Raw genomic sequence first — 20,132 nt, forward strand, 5'->3', positions numbered from 1 at the left:
TGGCATCAAGGACTATGGCAGTGATAGGGCTGTATCAGAGCAGTAACACCCAACTGTGGGCCCAAGCAAACTGCCAGGTCAAAAGCAGTTGTGCGAAAGTTCTCCGCATGTTCTCTTCGTTGAAACTTCTACTGTGATTAGGGCTGTCCCTCTGTGAACTTTTATTTCTTAATTTTTTTAGTCTTTGATCCTGGTTTTTCATTCTTTATTTGAATATTCTAGAATCTTGTGGCTTGTCCAAGAGAATAAGAATCATGGCCTCATAGCAAATCAGAACTGAAGGGAATTTAAACCATTCTCTTCAACTTATTATCAACGAGGATGCTGAAGCATAGAGAATTGCCCAAGGGCATACAGCCAGTGATATCCAGGACTAGCAGTCGGGCCTCCTGACTTTTGTTCAGTGCTTTCACCTTAAATTTGTGGGGTTTTTTAGCATGTAAGTATGCAGTATACATTGCAGCCATCTGTATGCGTTGATATTTATCCCAATAAGAGTAAAATTACACATAACAGATAACATTATTGAATAATTATCAAGTGGCTGACATTGCTCTAAGCATTTTATATGCAAATACATTGACCCTTATGACAACCTTATTAGGTGGGAATTAGTATAACCATCAATTTACTATTGTGATACCTGAGACACGGAGAAGTTAAATAACTTGCCCTTATAGTATATAGGAAAATCCTAGTAGATTGTGACTTTCCTGGGACTCAGGACTGTGTTTGCGTCAGCAAATATATACTGAGCCTCTGGGATGGATGAAGCCTCTGCCTTTCTAGTGGGAAATAAAGACCTGTGAGTAGCTCCATCCCAACAGCACACAGTGATGCCTGCAACAGGTATGCACAGAGGGGGGCGGGAGGCAGAGGAGGGGGTAATGGGCTTCCCCAATGAGAGGGCATTGGAGTGGGCTTGGAGATGCTTCGGAGTTTCCTAGCTGGAGAATGAATGAGTGCTTGCTGTGCACAAATGGATGGAAGGACCTAATGTACTCAAGGAAAATTCAAAAGGGTGAGAAGTTCAGGGTGCTAGAAGGCAGAAGCATGATTGTCGTGGGGGAGATGTTGGGATACCAGGCTAGAGAGGCAAGTTGGGAGCAGACTATAAAACACCAGAGATTAGGAATTTGGATTATACCCAGCAAACAGAGGGGAGCCAACAGAAATATTTATGAGTAAGGAAGTGACAGAATCGGAACTAATGAGACTGTAAAGCATGGGAAGACTAGGGACAGGGAAACCAGTGAGGAGGTTGCTGCAGTTGTCCAGGTGGAAATGAGAGCCTGAACTCCTAACAGCATCTTATGGGCACAGGCTGACTCCACTTGTTTTTTCACACTGCTCCTGGGGCTTGCTCAAGACTGCTCTTTTTCACCAAGTCATGCTGGAACTACAGGCCCATCCTTCAAGACTAAGCATAGGTGTTCGATATGGAGACTCCTTAGAACAGGTTTGTGCTCTCCCCGATTCGGTGCTCCACTGTCTCCAGTACAGTCTTCTCTCTCCCTCGGTGCACATAAAATCAAGTTGCACGTCTTTGTGTACATTTCTCTTTTCTGCTTACACCCAGCTCCTTGAAGGCAGAACCAGACCTCTGCCTCCTTAAATACTTGGCACGGTGCCTGATGTTCAGTGAGCTCTCAATAAATGTGAGATGAATGAATAAACTTACTAAATAAAGGCAGTGACTATGGATATGGAAAGAAGAGACCAAATTTGGGTGATGATTTTTTTTTTTTTAACTTACATCAGGGGTTAAAGCCATGGCCCATGGGCCAAACCCAGGCCCTTCTCTACTGCTTTTGTAAATAAAGTTTTGTGGGAACACAACCAAGCTCATTTGTCTACGTTTTGTCTATAGCTGCTTTCACGCTACAATGGCAGAGTTAATTCATTGTGACAAGACCAGATGGCCTACAAATGCAAAAATGCTTACTCTCTGGACCTTTCCTGAAAAAGTTTGTCAACCTCTGAGTTAAGTGACCAGGATTAGTGACTGGAGATAAAGGGTGATGGAGAGGAGGGAGTCGAGACTTCCTTTTCTCTTATCTAATACAATGCTGGACTCTAAATGATAACATTGACCAGTAGGCCTGCAGGGACTGAGAAAGAAACACCCATGACTGTGGGCCAAGAGGAAAGGGAGCCTAAGAGAGCAAGGTGGAAAAGAGACTCCTTAAGAAAAGACTAGGGCCATAAGCTACAAAGCATAATTGGTCTAGTTCCTTTTCTCATGCTGTGCTCTTTTCTAGTCATCCAGTTTGGCTTTGTCACCCTCTTTGTGGCCTCCTTTCCTCTGGCACCTGTGTTTGCCCTCCTCAACAATGTCATTGAAGTGCGGCTTGATGCAAAGAAGTTTGTCACGGAGCTGAGACGGCCAGATGCTGTGAGAACCAAAGATATCGGTATGTCCCCTGCTTAGAGGCGGAGGAAGACCCATCCCCCAGCCTCACACTGTCAGGAACCCATAGGGTTGGGGAAACCTTTTCCTTTTCCCCCATGTGAGCTCCTCATCCTCAGATCTTCAGGTACTGGGAGGCCTTCAGAGGCTATTATCCGCCCCCAGTGTGCCCCTGGTTTCCAGACAGGGGAGCACCTGAGCTTCTCCAGACAAGCCCGCTCCTGGGGCGCCCAGCAACCCTTCCCCAGTAACATGCCTGCAAAGCATTACTCTGAGCCATAAGGTTGTCATCACCGGGCCAAGGGTGGGAGTGAGCCAGACGCCCTTCTTTCTGTCTTACAGGGATTTGGTTTGACATTCTCTCCGGAATTGGCAAGTTCTCTGTTATCAGCAATGTAAGTGCTTGTGTTCATGACACCCTAGCTCTGTGGGAAGGGCTTTCCCAAGGAGCTGAGGTCTTCCAAGCAGGACACCAGCCCTTGTTACCTCTCAGCCTTTTCCATTTGGAGCTTTGTTTAAGACAGCCCCCTGGTTAATAGCATGTACAAACCTTCTAACTCATCATGCTGTTGCCAGAGCTATGCCACTTAATTGTTAATTTCACTAAGAAAAAGGGTCATTACCCTCCACAATGCAAAACTTTGCCTTAAGAATCAAAATCGGAGTGAAAATCAGATCTTTGCTCAGAGCCAAGAATAATGAGGAAAGAATTTCACGTATCTATCCATCTCTTTCCTTTCTTTTCTACTCCTGAGCTAAACAATACCTGGAGCATTGCCCAGGCTGCAGTTCCTAATTACAGTTCCTTCAGGTTGTCAATGTGAAGTCTTAATTATCCCCATGGACTCTGGCACTGTGTAGGTGAGATAGGACATGGAAGAAAAGGGGTCCTACCTGTTGTGACCTCCTTAACTGCCTTGCCAGACATGTCCACATTTCAAAGGAAATCCTGCTGGGCCCGAGCCAATAGCTCCTTTGCTTCTGCCTTCTATAGGGATGGTGGCCAGGCAGGGTCTCCTCTTCCATCTCCAAGAAAATATCAGCCAGCTCAGTGATAACCAAGAAATCCACAGCCCATTTTCCCTTGGGAGAGAAACATCGATTCTAGTGTGACCTGGTTCCCTATTAAGAACACAGCAACTGGCTGGAGAGGTGTCAGGGGAGGCAGAGAGAATCAGCTCATTGCATTTTAAATGTTTGATGTAGGAAACACACATTTTGAGAAATATGGTGCAATTTGGAAAATAGATCAATAGCTACTTTGGAGTTGTGTCTACTAAAAAGAGGCCCTGAGTACTAAGCACTTTCCATCTATACAATAGAAGGAAAGAAGTTGTACTTCCTCGGCCTCTCTAAGATTCTTTCACTTATCTGTGAAATGGGAGAGAATGGACCCCCGAAACAGGACCACCCTGGATTAAACAGGATGGTGAAAGGGCAGATAGCCAGTCCTCAGCAGTTGTAGCTGTGATTATTATAAGTATGTTACTCATTCTCAAATATGGTTATGGCCATTCACACTTATGTATACATTGAGAAAACAATACCTAAACTACATATTTAAAAAGGGCTTTAATTGTTCATGTGGAATATAGCATAAACACTTGCCAAAAAGATTTAAGATTTTCTTTGCAGAAAGTACATCTACATTCAAACATGTTATCGTTCATTTGTGATTTGGTTTGCTTCATAGACATTTATAGAGTGCTCAGACATGCCAGACACTGTGTTGGGTATGTGTGGTTCTATCCAGCAGGACCCACTCATTTCCCCTTTATGTCTCATTTTTCCTAAGTAACCACTTCCATGATATAATGTGCCAAAACGTGGCAACAGGTAATGGTCAAATTGAGGGAATTGTGGAACCATATCCTTCGTATTTCTGGCTTTCTGGTGTCACTCAGGGGCAGATGTACCTGGTCATCCAGAGTCCTTGCCTGTTTACCTAAGTGGCACTCTCATCACTTGGTAATTTTCTCAGAAAATCTTCCATTCTGCTTTGGCTTGGCCAATAACCAACTATCTCAGAGGTGATTTATTTCCTCCAGCACCAAATAGTCCAGAATGGCGTAGCATCCTTTGCTCTCTTAGTCACTGTCTTGTGGATTTACTTACACATATCAAAGATGGAAAAGCCAGGTAAGTCAGCTATGTCAGCTCAGAGATAGAGACTTCTGTATCAGTCAGAGCAACAGCTCTGGATGTGAGCCCAAAGAGGGGACAGTCTCTCAGCCAGATTGACCCTGTGCCAACTGGACAGCATCATTCTGACCTCTCTTCAAGTGCTTGTGGTTTTTTTCCTCAGGCTTTTGTCATTGCCATCACCTCCGACTTTATCCCCCGCCTTGTATACCAGTACTCCTACAGTCACAACGGGACTCTGCATGGTTTTGTCAACCACACCCTCTCCTTTTTCAACGTCAGCCAGCTGAAGGAGGGAACGCAACCTGAAAACTCACAGTTTGACCAGGATGTCCAGTTCTGCAGGTAAGGTAATCATGAGGAGTAGGGACACAGAGGACCTGAAATGGTAGATCCAAATAATTATCTGGATGACCTAGGCTTAGATTGATCTCCTTTCCCTCTGTCTCCTGCCCCATCTCCAATTACTATAAATCAATTTCCAGGAATCAACAAGTACTTATTGTGTGCCTTTTGCTAGACACTGTGGAACAAGGAAATATATAGCCTCATCTTTACCATCAAGAGGTTTATGGCCTGACTGGGGGAAAAACAAGCAGAACATATAGGAAATAGCAGGTTATTCAGTGATTATATCTGGTATGGACCATCACCATCGTGGCCATTCAGAGGAGAGGGAGGTCACTGTTGGCTAGAGTGGAGAGGGTAGGCTTCCTGGATGGGCCAAGAGGAATTCTAGGACAGAAAGAGAGTATCCTAGATGGGAAGTCAGCATGGGCAAAGTCGTGGGGGTGGGGATGAACCTGGGGTGTCAGATATTAGAGGGCTAGGTGATGTAGTTAGCAAAGAGAGTGCTTAAGAGATAATAATAGGGGATAATATAGGAAATACAATATGTGTAGACATTCCTAGGATAATGTAAGCCCAAAACATTGTTGAACTTGGATAGATAAGATAAAGTAGTTGATGGGAAATTTTGAAATATTGCAAGAATTTTAATGTGCTGTAATAGAAGATATTGACTATTTGAATGACAGGGAATGACAGGATAAAGGGTAGGCTTAGGAAAATTGATCTGGTCTTAGAGAGGAAGATAAACTAGAATTGGGGGAACTCAGGGAGGGCAGCTGAGCTGCTGCATCATTCAGACATGAACCATGGTGGGCACAGGCCAGGGTGGTGGAGGAGGAAGGAAGAAGATGAGCTATTTTATTAACATACTGGACTAAAGTCAGAGTAGGAAATTGTGGCTACATTGACAGAGATGGGAATGTTGCTAAGTGAATCTAATTTTATGGTACGTATGATGAATTTGATTTCAGTTATGTTGCATTGAAAATAATGGCAAGAAATCTAAGAGGAAATTTTCACCTAACTCCTAGACACACTAAGCTGGAATTCTAGAGAGGTCCAGGTTAGAGTTATGATTAAAAACCATCAACACAGGGACCATTGAAGCAAAAAAAAAAAACAACACAAAAAACTCTCCACTATTTACCCAAGAGGGGCAAATAAAATGAAAAAGATCAGAGGGGACTAAATTATTTAATGCTTTTGTGCCTTGGTGGAATGATAGTCCCCATAAAGGACTTAATCAAAGGTCACACATCATTAAAAAAAAGAAGAAGAAGAATACAACAAAAATAAAGACCTAGGGAAAGGTATTGTTAGGAAAACATAGGGCTTTCTCAGACCGTGCCCAGTGGTGTCTGATGTAAAAGCTGTGGATGACTCCATCAAAGAAGCAGTGTTTCTGCTATGTTTGCAGCAGTGATGACCCTGGGCACATCTGTCATGCTTTCCCACCTGGGACACTTTGGTGTTCAAGATCAGCTATTTGTAAGATGGCTGCTTAAGTTCAATTTCACAGTCTGAGACCACAAAAAAGAAAACGAATTTGTCTTCCAACCTAAATGGCTGAGTTAAACAACCTTACTAATTTGTGACTTAAATAGAAGGGTATTCTGGACCCAGGAGCTATAACTTTAGGGTTCAACTCTAGCCAACCAAGACTCAAAATGAGAGACCAGATATAAGAATAGATGATTAAATTTATTCATAGGTATCAATTTATATCAACCTCAATGTTTTAGGAATGTTCACATCTGGGGCTATGGAGACTCTGGCTCTTAGACTAAAGTCGTATGCAAGCACATTTGCTCCTAGACTGTGCCCTACCTGGGACCACTCCTCTGTGTGTCTGGAGTGCCAGACTGTCCATGGTGCTGGATTTTGGTCTGTGGATCCAACAGACATAGTTCTACTGCTCAGAGAGGGTCTGTACCAGCTCTAGGCCTTTTCCAGTAGCATCTAGATCTGCTCCAGCAGGGTCCATGAAGTCAGTCAGCAGGTTTATATTAAAATGGGCATTGAAAAGTGAGAATTATACAATCATTTTTATAACTAGAAGGTACCACAGAAATCATCTTGTTGAAACTCCTCATTCTACATAAAAAGAAACTGAGGCTTAGGAAGTTGAAAAGTTCTCCAAGATTACAGAGGTTTCTAGTGATAAATCCTGAGCTAAAATTCATAGCTATCCCAAAACACAAGCCTCCACCCCCATTGCAGTGGGGGAGCAAAACCGGTGTGACTTGTGTGGGGAGGCAAGGCTAACGCTATCTGCTTCTTTAGTTAGTCTAGAAGCACATGTTTGTCCAGAGCACTGAGGTTCTCTGACCTTGCCCCTGGCCATCAGATCTTCCAGTAACACATGAATATGCTTTCCAGATATATCAGTGGCCTAAACTGCCTAAACACAAAGGGACTTTGATGACCTCCATATTGAAAGTTGAGGGTAGGCCTAATTTTAGGCAAGGTTTGATTCGATCAAGTCTGCTCCAACCAAATCTTTCTCCATCTTCCAAGTCCATTCCAAATGATGTTGATTATAGTTCCAAGATCTATATGACTGCCAGCAGCTACAGGCCAATGGGATAAAAGCCCATACCTCTTTCCCAGTGACCTCAGCAAAAACCTACTGCAGCTCATTGACTAGGATCAGTATGCATGCCCTATCCGGAACCAATCACTATAACCAGAGAAATGTGATGTTCTCCATGTCCTTTGGGGCCATTGTGGAATTTGGGGGTGAAATCATCTCCAACTGAAGCACATGATGTCTGGATTGGAGGTAGTTCCCTAGTGAGAAGACAAGATGAATGGATACCACTTGGCTAAAACAACAAATGCCCAGGAGAGCAGGTATTAGTACACATGGATCAGAATGAGCTTTTTTGTATCCGCCTTCAGGGTCACTGGGTTTTCCAGCTGGTTGTAAGGCCCCAGGAACTCTTCTCTCCATCATTTCCATGCAAGTAGATGGGATTATGGCTTATCTTTGACCCATTTTTAAAAATTCTGTGACGGTGTGGCAGAATTATCAATGGGTGCATACATGGGAAGTGTATTTTATATTTCTGCCAAGAAAATTTATTTACAGAAAATAGATCATTCTGGAATCAAACCAAAATGATTTTTGTAGCATCTGACTGTCTTTTCCTTATTTGGTACCAGTGAGGATTATAGGCTCGCTAGGCAACTGGTTTTGAGATCTTACTATTGGCCTGGCACTGGTTATATGACAGGGAATAAGACACAGTGCCTCCCTCAAGGAGCCTAGATAGAGATGTGCAAGTAAATAAGCAATTGAAATACAGCTTTAACCATTTACAGTAGTGTCACTACAGAGAGCCCTGAGAGCCCTGAGGACAGAGGCCATGCACCTCACTCAGACTTAAGTGTTTAGAGGAATCTTCAACGGAGGTGGACTCTGAAGAATGATCAGTACAAAAGTGGCCAGAGAGCTCATCTTGTTGAAACGCCTCACTCCCATGACCAAGCTGGCCTGAGTGGTGAATGGGGTGGGAAGAGCAATGCTGGATGGTGTCCAGTGGAGAAGGAGGAGGTCCAGGGAGAGCAGTGTCTTCCAGGTGGGGGGGCGAGCTTGTGCTCAGTGACTGGGGCTGGAGGTGAGAGTGGTCAGCTATGAGAGATGAGGCTGGAAAGAGGCGCAACCATCAGACCAAGAAGAGCTTGTTGGCCATTTGAAGGTGTGTGGGTGAGAACTGCTGATGGAAATCTCCACCTCAGATGGTACTGCTCAGTGCATGCTGTGTGAACTTGTCTGGGTAACCAAATTCTCTGGAGATTTAGGGAGTGAAGGCATAACCTACTGATGTCTTTGTAAGCTAGGAATTGCCAGTGGCTAAGAAATAGAAATAAAGGAGAGGAAGAGAGAGGGAGAGAGGAAGAGAGAGAGAGAGACAGAGAAAGATTGGAAATGGGGGTGTGGGTGGGGGAGAGAGAGGGAGAAAGAGACTGTGAGAAAGAGAGACAATTCTGTAACTAGTCCCAAAGCCTGCATTTGAAACTGCTTCCATGGTGGGAAATGAAATTTGCCCTGATTTTCTGGCAAATAGTGTTGGGAACTCAATGACCCTTCTTATTCTTAGCTTTCAGTGACCTCTGGAGATACATGTGGTCAAATAAAACTGAGGTCTCCAGCTCCAACCCAGCCTTGCCAGGGAAGAGGTATCTTAAAAATAGCAATAAAAGTTAAGGCAAGTCAGGCAAGTCTCCCACTGCCCATTTGAGAGACATTCCCAGCATTTTTGGAGCAATGTTGGCTTCAGCCATCTAACCGCTCTGGCAGGGCTGCTCCATAAACAGTCCTGTGACGTCAATCTGCAGGCATGATTAGTGCCCATTTGACAAGGTCGAAGGACCACTGTGTCCTGGAGGATGGATGATGGCTTGGGCTCCTGGCTCAGCTGGAAGGGAGCAGAGTGATCAGCAGGGCAGGGTCTGGCCAGGGATCTGGGTCCCAGGCTGGAGGAGCCAGCCTGGGCATGGTCAACCCAATGGGTCTATTTGGAGGTGCTTAGCCTGAAGAGACAGCATCCTTGGGTGGCCCCTGCTGGAGTTTTCTGCAGGGCCTAAGTTCTTTCATATCCTGAGAGCCTACAAAAGTCTTTGAAGAGGCAAGTTTCCTTCCAGCCCATAGCTACCTCTCATCTGCTTCTTGCTGAAACCAGAGGTAAAGTCAGCTTTTCCATGTGTTGCCTTTCCTGATCTCTATCAACCATGGGATTGACATGGTTCTTGTTAATTCCTAATTGGCTATAGTGTTTTCCCTTGTTGAAGGCCAATTTCAGAAGGCGGTTTTAAGTAGCTCAGATGGTATGAAAATATTGTATGTAATTGTGTTCAGCATTAATATAACATTAATTTCCACTGGGACTATTAAAACATTTTTTACATACCACTGTTTGGAGCTGAGAAATGCATTTACTAACTGATTCGTAATGTAACTAAAACCTCATTAAAACAAAAAACCACCACTGGTTGTTGATGACCGACTCCTTGGTATGTTATTTAGGCACCCTTTCTGCCCACAGCGATTGAGTATTGTGATGAATTGTAGCAGATGTCACTGTCACTGGTCACCTCTGCAAGTGATGATGGGAGGGGGACATCTGAGCCAGGAGTCTTTCTTCCCTCTCTGCACCTCAGTTTCCCCATTTGTAAAAATGAGGACTTAGAATAATCTCCAAAGAGTCTTTTCTGCTTAAAAAAAATAACAGTTAATAACACATGTAATGCATTAATCGATTCCTATAACAATTCTAAACATTACAGGCAGTGCCCAGCTGGGCGTGGCTCAGAGGTTGAGAGTCGACCTAGGATCCAGGCCATCAGGGTTCGATTCCCGGTCAAGGCACGTGCCTGGGTTGTGGGCTCGATCAATGACTCTCTCATCGATGTTTCTGTCTCTCTCTCTTCCTCTCTCTGAAATCAATAAAGATATAAAAAAATATTTTAAAACAAACAAAAAAACAATAAACATTACAGGCAGCCTCTCCAACTCTGTCCCACCTCCACCCTAACCCCCGCCTAGTCCTAGGTATCTTCTCAACAGTAGTCTTTCTCAGACATTTTTCCATGCATTCACATAAAATGAACTTGTAGAACCTTTAAGGTATTGTTTCATGGCTTTGTTTTATAATAATGCAGTATATTTTGAGTTCATGGGAACCTTATATCTTTAGGCAATATATAAATTCCATTCAATCAATGTGCTTTTTCTTAGTGTTAGATCCAGATAAAATATTAATGTTATCTTAAAGCTAAAATATAATATTAATTTTTGTACCAGTTTCACTTATTGTATGCAAGTCTGTCTCAGTTAACACTATAATTTCGCTCCTGAAAGCTTAGTATAAATATGTATTTGAGTCACCTGAATATTGCTATTAATCATATTCTTCTCTTGAAGTGATGAATCTTTTTTACTATAAAAGTAATTTTCTATGTATATCTATAATGTGTATATATGAAAGGCTCTTCTCAGCCCTCTAATTCTATATGCATGTGTATATATGTATATATATAATTCTGTATGTGTGTACATATGTATGTATATATAATACATGCTATATAATTTAAATATATTTAATTTTTATATATTACATAATTAATATTACAATTAATATAATTATTAATTATATTTTTATATAAATATAAGGAAAAGGCTCTCTTCTCAGCCCCTACCCCAGTCACTCTCCCAGAAGAAACCATTGCGTCCATTTTCTGTGGAAGTCTCCAGAAATCACATTCACATGTGTTATCTCATTTAATTCTCACTGTCTTTCTTTCATGTTTGATGTACAGACATACACACATGTGTGTATGCGTTTATTTGTGATTGGGGTGAGAGAGCTGGCGTGTGTACCACTGTGTACTCAGCACTGAACTGCACATTTTGCCAGCTCCACGTTATGGAGTAGAATGCTGAGGACCAGAGACGTGAAATGACTTCCTCGGGGTCTTACTGTTAGTGACAGCCACTCCAAGTGCTCACTTGCCTTATAGATACTCTAGTTGTTTCATTATGAAAGACGCTCCTTATTAGAAGACTAAAGAGAGCTCTCAAAGTTAATGTTAAACCTCAAAGAATAAAAAGGAGGACTGGTGGGGTGAGGGTGAGATCTAGGAATGGTTCCTAAAGTTATATCCTGAGCTTAAATCCCAGCCAGCAGATTGCAGGAAGCGACCAGACATGGGGTCACCCAGTGCTTGGCTGTCCAGTGGGACTGTGGGAGAACCAAGCTTCCTAAACCAGGGAAAAGGGTCTGGTTTCAGAAGGCACTTGAGCTGATGGGAATGGAACAGAAGTTAATTCCCACCAGCCCGAGGCCTGCCTACATTTCCATGGACACAGATCCTGAGAGGAGCCCCTTGCAGTTGTGTGGCATTGGCTGACTCTTTTTGATTCGTATCAGCATCATGGGAAACTTGGAGCATGTGTGCTAAGAAATCCTAGAACGCCAGGAGGAACTGGGAGCAAGGATGTATATGTGCTCTGTCCTCTTTTAACAGAAGGGTGCGTTTCATAAGTTGTCTTCAGTCAAAGGAGAAAGAATAGCTACTATTTACTGGGTGTATATATCTGATAGATCAGGCGGGATGCTGAGTGCCCTTCACTGACATTTCATCTTCATTACAATTCTGTGAGATGGAGAATGTTGAGGTTCATAGATGATGGCCTTGGCCACCAGAATTTTAGGTCACTTTGTAGAGGCCATAGAACTAAAGCAGTGGAGACGGCACCAAGATATCTGGCTCTAAAGCCTCTGCTTTTGCCAATTCTGTGCCCTGGGCTTAGAAGCAAAACAGACAAAGCAGACAACTGTCACCGTGGTGGACACAATTAAGCCTATTAACCACTTTGTCTTTTGTAGACATTTCTAGTCTTAAAACTAATTATCTCCTGTTTAATTGGTGTCTTTTAGTTACTCAGTGAAAACATGTGATAAGCCTAACTTCTTAGTATGAAGTGTTTTTTTTAAATTATGAAATCTGAATTTATATTGGAACATAAACAGCCAGTCATTTAGCTGGTGGCAGAGGCTTACTGGAATCAGTGTTTTTCAAGCTATGAGTCATGGTTCATTAGTGGGTTATGAAATCAATTTAGTGGGTCATGATCAGCATCTTAAGGAATAGAATAGGATAAGCTAGGATGGAATAGAATGGGATGGGATGGGATGGGATGGGATGGGATGGGATGGGATGGGATGGGATGGGATGGGATGGGATAGGATAGGATAGGATAGGATAGGATAGGATAGGATAGGATAGGATAGGATAGGATAGGATAGGATAGGATAGGATAGGATAGAAAAATATCAGTGCATTGCACCCAGCAAGAGTATCCTTTGTGTAATTTTCATGTCGGTGACATATATTTATGTGTATGTTAATTCAAAATGTATTTGTTACTACTGTAGGTCACAGTTTTTAAAAAGTTAGCTTTGGAAAGAGAAATGTGAACAGATGTATAATTAATTAAGTCGCATGTTGCTCTTTTCTGTGGATAACTTGTCCTGTAGCTCCTTAGCCCATTGGCCTATGCGTATTTCAAGTAGAGCTTTCTGGACGTATCTGTATGTTAATCTTTCCCTAGGTCCTTAATTAGATGGATGTTCCTGTTAGATTCAAAACATGTCTTGGATACTCAGAGAGGGCAAAGTGACATTTTCAAAAGCTGTGGTGAGTTAGTAGCAGAAGTGGGACCAGAATTAGATTATTTATGGATTCTTTCCAGACTGGAAAAAAGCAGGGTGAGCAATGGCTCTCATACTGAGGTCAGTGAACATCTGTTCCTTCATAGATGGAGCTAGAGAACAAGAGAAACAGACTTTGATTGCAGCAGGAGGGATCGGGCTAGACCTGGGGAAGGATTTCCCTGTGGAAAGGCGTGTATGTGTGTGTGTGTGACACCCCTCCTCAGAGGCCTGAAGAAGACAGAGTAGGATCCGTTCCCTTCTGCCATGGGGTCCTTTGGGGGGCAGCAGGAGGGTGGGGAGCTTGAGTTTTTCCCATCCCCAATGTCCTTGTTCCTTTAGCCACGCTCCCTCGCTCTCCCCCATTAGCAAGCATAATTGGAGCTGGCCGTGTTTCTGTCCGCAGCCACGGATGGATGTGATGAATGCCGGGGTGTTCTGCTGGGCTGCAGCTAGTTTTGCTTTTCATCCGAATGTCAAACCAAGCCCGCAACAGCTGTGATCAGCTGTTGGAAGAAGGGGAGCTGAGTGGGGAGGGGGCAGCTCCTGGCCCTTTGCCCAGCCCTAGTCAAATGCTTAGCGTCCACCTCTCAGTCTGTCGGTTTCTGTTGCTGACTCCTTCGCTAGGCTTTTTTGTCTTCTCGTGCGCATCTCTTTTCAGGTGTTTTGTTATTTTTCTTCTTCTCCCCTCATCTCTCCTTGGGCAATTGGAAGTCACTGAGCTTTGATGTGAATCTCTCAGAACAGCTGGTGCTTTCAGGGTAGAGCACCCCCTTCGGTATCTCCCACCCCCAAACCCTGCTGGTGATGAGGGGCTGTATGAAGATAGGAGGGAATCCTGAAGTTAGCCAGACTTGGATTCTTGCCTTGACTCCACCTCTTGCTGGCCAGGAGACCTTGGCCAAGTACTTGAACTTCTCTGAGCCTTAGTTTCTTCCTGGGTTTCTTGGGGATATCAATGCCTGTGTGGAGATGCAGCTGTAAAGATTAAATGAGAAAACTTCCAGAAAAGTTTCTTGCTCAGGGATGGACATATCCTGCCTGCTTCCCTTACTGGCCCCTCCTCAGACACAGTCCACACTCAATAGCCATACACCCCACACTGTGGCCTGATGCCACCCCACCTCCTCCTCCAACCCCAGGCTTGCTTTGATTTTACTGAGCATCAAAGCTTTGTTGAATTCCATGGAGGAAACAGTTTCATGAAGATTCATAATTCTTCTGGTACCAGCTTTTGTCATTTTTCCAGGTTTAGAAAAAAAGTGAACCTGAGAACATAAGCCATTTTTAACAGAGTCATCCCAGGATGGGGGTGAAAAGGCAATGGTGAGGAAAAGCCCTGCACCTCTCCATGGGTCTGAGGAAGGGGCATGAGTTCACGTGAGGCCACCGACATTTTGGTTCTTAAGCCACATAGACAGCTTATAAAGATGGCCAGTAAAAGAGGGTGATACTCATCAACCACAACTATGACCATCAGCCCTCCCTCCCTAAAATCACCCAGCCTTCTGCTTGGTCACTCTCCTTTGGGTACAGGAATGTAGTCATCAAGCGAGGCCAGCCCCTCTCAAGGCCACAGTCCCAAGGCAAACACCTGGGCATGAAGCCTGGGATTGTCTGCTGGTACCTGTATCTTTACTGAGCCCATGGGCTGCAAAGAACTGTATGAGGGTTCGGGGGTGGTCTTCCTTTCCTTGCAGAGCCCATAAGCTAGTAGGAGCCAAGGTGGACTCACTGTCCTCAGTCCTGTGATGATTCCTGGCTCCTCTGGAAGGAGAATCCAGACATCAGAGGGAGCTGTTTTCTAAGCCAGAGAGCCCTGAGGTTTCCCCTCGAGCAGGACTCCCTCTCCTCCATTTCCTCTCAGTCTGAACACCATGTTTCTCTCCGGGCAGGTTTAAGGATTACCGAGAGCCACCGTGGGCCCCGAATCCATATGAGTATTCCAAGCAGTACTGGTCTGTTCTGTCTGCTCGTCTGGCTTTTGTCATAATCTTCCAGGTGAGTTACTCAAATAAAAAATTGCCAATTAGAATTCAAGCTGCAAGAGTAAAGACAGCCATGTCTCCTTGCCTCTCCCTCACCTCCAGGTTTTCGTGGCAGAGGCGACACAGGGAGCCTTCGCATGCAGCAGGCAGTGAGCGCTCCCTTCCCTGGGCTTCCACGAATTGATGGGTTTGCAGAAAGAGATTAAAACATGGAGTAAGGGTACAAGGCAGATGTGGAGTAAGTTGCAGGGTGGAGGTAGATTCCCATTTCAACCTAAGACAACAAAGGAAAGTGGGAAGAGCAGTGGAAACCAGAGTCTCAACTCGAACGCAGGCAAACAACCCCACCTGAACCCTTCTCCCAGCCCCCTCGGCTGGCTCCCTCCTTTGTTAGTGCTAATTTAGCCCCTGAGACATCTGGTGGGAAGGGCCACCAGAGCCGTCCCTGAGTGAACAGCAAACTTGAACCCAGTGATCCCTATCTCCCACAGCAGCAGCGGCTCCAATTGCACCTCCGAGATTCTCTGAGCACGTGGCCCCCCTTCCCACTCGGGGTCCTGCCAGCCATCGCACAAGGCTGGAGCACAGGCCCCGATCCTTTTCTCTTGGACTCCCGCAGGCTTCTGTATTCCCTGCAGGCAGATCTCTGGAGGGCTCTAAAATATCCTGCCCCCGACCCCAGCCCAGCAAGTGGAGAAGCCCACCAACTAGTCTTTCACCTAAAGAAGACAGCCATTCTTCCTCTGGAGAGATGGGGCGATACATTTGAAAAATAGCTCAGACATCCCCCTGCTGCCCCACCCGCAGGTGTCGCCTCACTTTACCATAGGTCACCTGTAACATTCACTGGCACTATAAGGAGTTGGTTTAAAGGAAGAGTGTATGACTCGAAGCAGCTCTAGATGACCTAAGGCAGCCTGGAGCCTCTGGAATAGCAGTTGGTTCCCAAGTCTTCCCCTGGGCTCCTAGGAGCACACAAGGTTCAAGGTCAAGCAGGAACAGGCTCAAAGCATGGAGGACAGCAGTGCTGTTATCTCATTCTGGGCTTCCTCACTGTATCTCAGAGAGGAGAAGACCCGTCAGCCTATAACTGTCAGTCTCAGAACACAACAATTAGAGGGGGTATTGGGTAGGGATTAGCTGAAGGTACTTGGGAAGCAGACCCACTTGAACAGAAAATACTCCCAGGGAAATGCAGTCTTATCCTGCCTGTATTTACAGTGGAGAGTATAGCTTAGCAGACAGAGGAGAAAGTCAATTACAAGCATGCACAGAAGAGGCAGGGGGTCCCAGGCAGGCCGTTGCGACTAGAGTGGCTGCAATGGGGTGGAGAGCAGGCAATGGTGAATGTGAGTAGTGGGTGGGTTTGGCTAAGGCCAGAATTCAGTGTAGAAACCAAAGGTCCGTATCTCATATGGAAGACAGAGGGTCAGGGGCAAAGAAGAGAGAAGAAACTGTCCCAGGTAAAGCCCTGGAGAGGCCCTTGGGTCTCACAGTCACTTCCCAGGAGCTCTGGAGCAGGGGCCCTGGAGGCTTTGAGGCCACGAAGCCAGAGGAGGACATGTGAGGTGGGTTGGAGGAGGGGAAGAAGCAATGGCTCACACTTATGGAGCCCCACTATGTGCGAGGTGTTGACCCATTTAATCCTCACACAATTCCAAGAGGTAGGTACTGTTAACTATGCCTCTTTCTGCATGGGGACACCAAGGGACATTTGTGCTTCATGGCTAAGATCACCCACTGGTAAGTAGTGGAGCCAGAATAACACAGAGGTATCTGCCCCCCGGGTCTGTGCTCTTCTCTGCTGCTCGCTACCGCCAGCCCCCTGCTGAGACGATCACTGCCAGGCAAGGGTAGACAGTGGTACACTAGTGTTCCCAGCTCTCAACCCCTGTCCCTTGCTTTTGACAGAACCTTGTGATGTTCCTGAGCGTCCTCGTGGACTGGATGATCCCGGATATCCCCACAGACATCAGCGACCAGATCAAGAAAGAGAAGAGCTTGTTGGTGGACTTCTTCCTGAAAGAGGAACATGAGAAGCTCAAGCTGATGGATGAGCCAGTGCCCAGCAGCCAGGGAGGCGGGCATCAGAGCAGCAGGAGCTGGGCGGCCAGCCCCGCTCCCTCAGGCCGGAGCCAGCCAGGCAGCATGGAGTCCTCCGGTTCTCAGCACACCAACGTGTGAGCGAGCCAGCCCCGCTGCCCAGGGCACTGCAGCATGAGAGACCACGCACAAGCGTGTCTGTGCACTCGCACAGTGTGGTGTCTGTCATCTGCCCAGATCTGGACTGAGGGGGTCTTGAAAAGGATGCGTGTGTGAAGAGAGAGAATGAACTCAGGGAGGAGGAGAATTGATTCTGCTTCTTAGAAACTTCAAGCTCAAGTTTCTTGTAGACCCTCTTTGGAGCTGTAGCCTTTTGGAGGATTGGTACAATTTTGAGTCTTTCTACCCCAGGATTCCCAGGCATTGAAACTAAGGATCCTTAGACTTTGATTAAATTTAGCTTTAAATCTTAGCTCTAGAAATCATATCCCTCTCTCTCTATATGCATACCACTCAGAGACCTACCCTCCCCCCACGCATAATCAGCAACTCCTGAGGCAGCAGAAGACAGTAGCTAGGATCTGACTAATGGTCACACAGTCTGGACCTCTGACAGGCTAAAGATAACACCTTGACCTAAGTTACGTTTCAGTTTCTGAGCCTTAAGGTAGAACGACCCCCTGGCTACTTTCCCATGAGACTGGACAGAGGGATACCGGAAAAGAACTCAGAACTGTCCTCAACGACTGAAGAAATGATTTATTACCCTTACCTCACCTCCCACCAATCAGCTCCCACAAAACCCTGAACCCCTAACCCACAGTGTCTTGTGATTTTACTCTATACTCTATTAGAAAGTTGGGTTTGTTTGGGGTTTTTTTTAGAGCCTAAACTCTCACCTCTGTTTGGCCAATTTAATATTACACTATTTTTTTCTTTCTATACTGCAAACTCCCGTTCATGCTTTTCTTTGGGCCACTGTGCACAGGCAGGCAGACTCAAGGAAAAACATGGGGGTTCCGGTAATAGCACCATGAGCCTTCCCTATGTTTCCGCAGGTGCCCTCTCATTTCAGATGGCTGCAGGCTATGGCAGAAGTGTAGTCAGGGCCCTGTGGTAGCACCCATCATAAGTGATCATCACCCCCTTCCCACCATCATCTGAGAAAACCCTGAGGCTTTTATAGCCTCGGTGGATGCAAATTACTGTGGGTACTGGACGTGATGGTGAGTTACAAAGTTTCAAACCTGGGCTTGTCTTCAGTTCATGTTATGGGAATGTTTTGAGCTAAATGCAACTAATCATCATTTTATGCAGATTCAGATTTAAAATAATAAAATAAATTGAGACATTCTTTATAAAATGCTTCTCCTTGTCTTTGGTTTCCTTTGCTCCCTCTCTTTCCTTTCAACCAATATTTATTGAGCACCTACTGTGTGCCAGGCATTGATCTCAGACTAGAGATACATGAGACAAAAATCCCTGCCTCATGGAGCTTACATCATGGGGAGAGACGGACAATAAGCTGATAAATGTATAGTATTTTAGACAGTAATAAGTGTAATGGAGAAACAAAAGGAATAAGAGAGACAGGAAGTGTGAGGACACAAGAAGTGAGGGACTTACCATTTGATACACAAAATTCATTTCAAACCCAGGATGATTAAGAGCTTACATCTTGCAATGCTAACACCATCGATTGGTAGCAGCCTCCCAGAGCTCTGTAGTGGGAAGATTTTTCAAGTGTACCTGGAAACAAGGACCAAAGATGATTCATCATTGTCTTTCATACACCTCAACCCCACCTGCTGCCCAGAATCCAGCTGCACAGTCCTCTTCCTCTGGTCCTGACCCCAGTTTTGCAGGTCAGTCCCATGGAGTCTAACTCAGTGCCTGAATGGAAGCTGCAAAGTGACCCATGCTCCAGAGGAGATATGAGAGTTATTGTTCTGATATTTCAACACATCCGGTGATGTGAGGGCCTGTGGGTGCCTAGGCTGGTCATCATTGCTGCTCCCCATGGCTTCTGATTTCCTCCTGGCCACATGCAAGATCACACTGTTGCCAATCCTTGCTCTGGAAAGTGGGCCTTCCTTTTAAAAGGCTACCAGGGCATAGATACAGCTGTTAGTAAGAGCAACAAGCACTCATGTCCCAGGCCACTCAGACACAAGAAATTTCATAATAACTTTTAGTTACATCACATCTTAATGTTCAAACTGGGGCTAGATTCAAACTACACTAGCAAAACAACATCGCATCACCTTACAGCAGGCTTCTGCTAACCTGGGGAGAGTGAAGGCCGCAGGAGGAAAATTTCACTTCAAGGGGCATTAATGATGTGGAGATCCCAGGCCCATAAAAAGAAGGATATCCTCAGTGACTCCCACCAGCATGGGCGGGGTTGATATTTCCAGGAGCCAGTGATGGTCCACAGTCAGGAGGTGCCTGAGCCACACCCATGCCCATTGGCCACCCATGTCTGGTTCAAGACCCACCTCTTTTCCTCCTTTGTTAACTTGAACATTTTCATATGATCCTAGAAGTGAAACGTGCACACCAAAAAAGAGTCAGACAATCTAAAAAACAATGAAGAAGAAAGCAAAATCACCCACAATCCCAAAACCTATAATCAACAGTGAAGGTTGCTGTTTTTTCCAGACTCCCATGCTCTCTCAAGCACATCTGTGTTTTTCATTACAATTATGCAGTATATGCTGTCTTATATTATTTCTCACCAATCCTTTTATCCCATAATTTAAGTCCATCCCCTCCAAAGCACATGATGAACACCTCCTGTATGTCAGGCTCTGGAGTAGGCACTTGGGCTACGTCACTCACTGTGACAAAGATTCTGGCCCCCGGGGAGCTTATGTTCTTGTGGGTGAGTCAGAAAGACAAAAAATAAGCAAAGAAAATAAACTGTATAGCGTGTTAAAAGGTGATAAGCCCTATTAAAAAAAAAAAGGAGAGTCATGTAAA

General features: G+C 45.0%; 1 protein-coding gene and 1 long non-coding RNA gene across 3 annotated transcripts in view; one reads left to right on the forward strand and one right to left on the reverse strand.

Moving 5' to 3' along the window:
• The window catches only part of ANO2 (anoctamin 2), a 273,310-nt gene extending 254,865 nt beyond the window's left edge, over positions 1–18,445 (forward strand). For both annotated transcript variants that reach the window (XM_087813973.1, XM_087813972.1), the window contains 5 exons: positions 2,262–2,414; positions 2,753–2,805; positions 4,716–4,897; positions 15,015–15,120; positions 17,019–18,445. In XM_087813973.1, coding sequence (XP_087670099.1) covers positions 2,262–2,414; positions 2,753–2,805; positions 4,716–4,897; positions 15,015–15,120; positions 17,019–17,291 — 767 coding nt within the window. In that variant the 3' untranslated portion in view covers positions 17,292–18,445. The remainder of the gene's footprint in view (positions 1–2,261; positions 2,415–2,752; positions 2,806–4,715; positions 4,898–15,014; positions 15,121–17,018) is intronic.
• Positions 15,269–19,730, reverse strand: LOC148093922 (uncharacterized). The gene is made up of 4 exons (XR_015714078.1): positions 19,649–19,730; positions 18,777–18,899; positions 17,022–17,126; positions 15,269–15,381 (listed from the first exon to the last, which is right to left on the reverse strand). It is a non-coding gene; the product is annotated as an uncharacterized LOC148093922 (long non-coding RNA).
• Between the last annotated feature and the right edge of the window lie 402 nt (positions 19,731–20,132).

Source organism: Miniopterus natalensis, chromosome 2, assembly GCF_054644295.1.
Source record: "Miniopterus natalensis isolate mMinNat1 chromosome 2, mMinNat1.hap1, whole genome shotgun sequence".
Lineage (NCBI taxonomy): Eukaryota > Metazoa > Chordata > Mammalia > Chiroptera > Miniopteridae > Miniopterus > Miniopterus natalensis.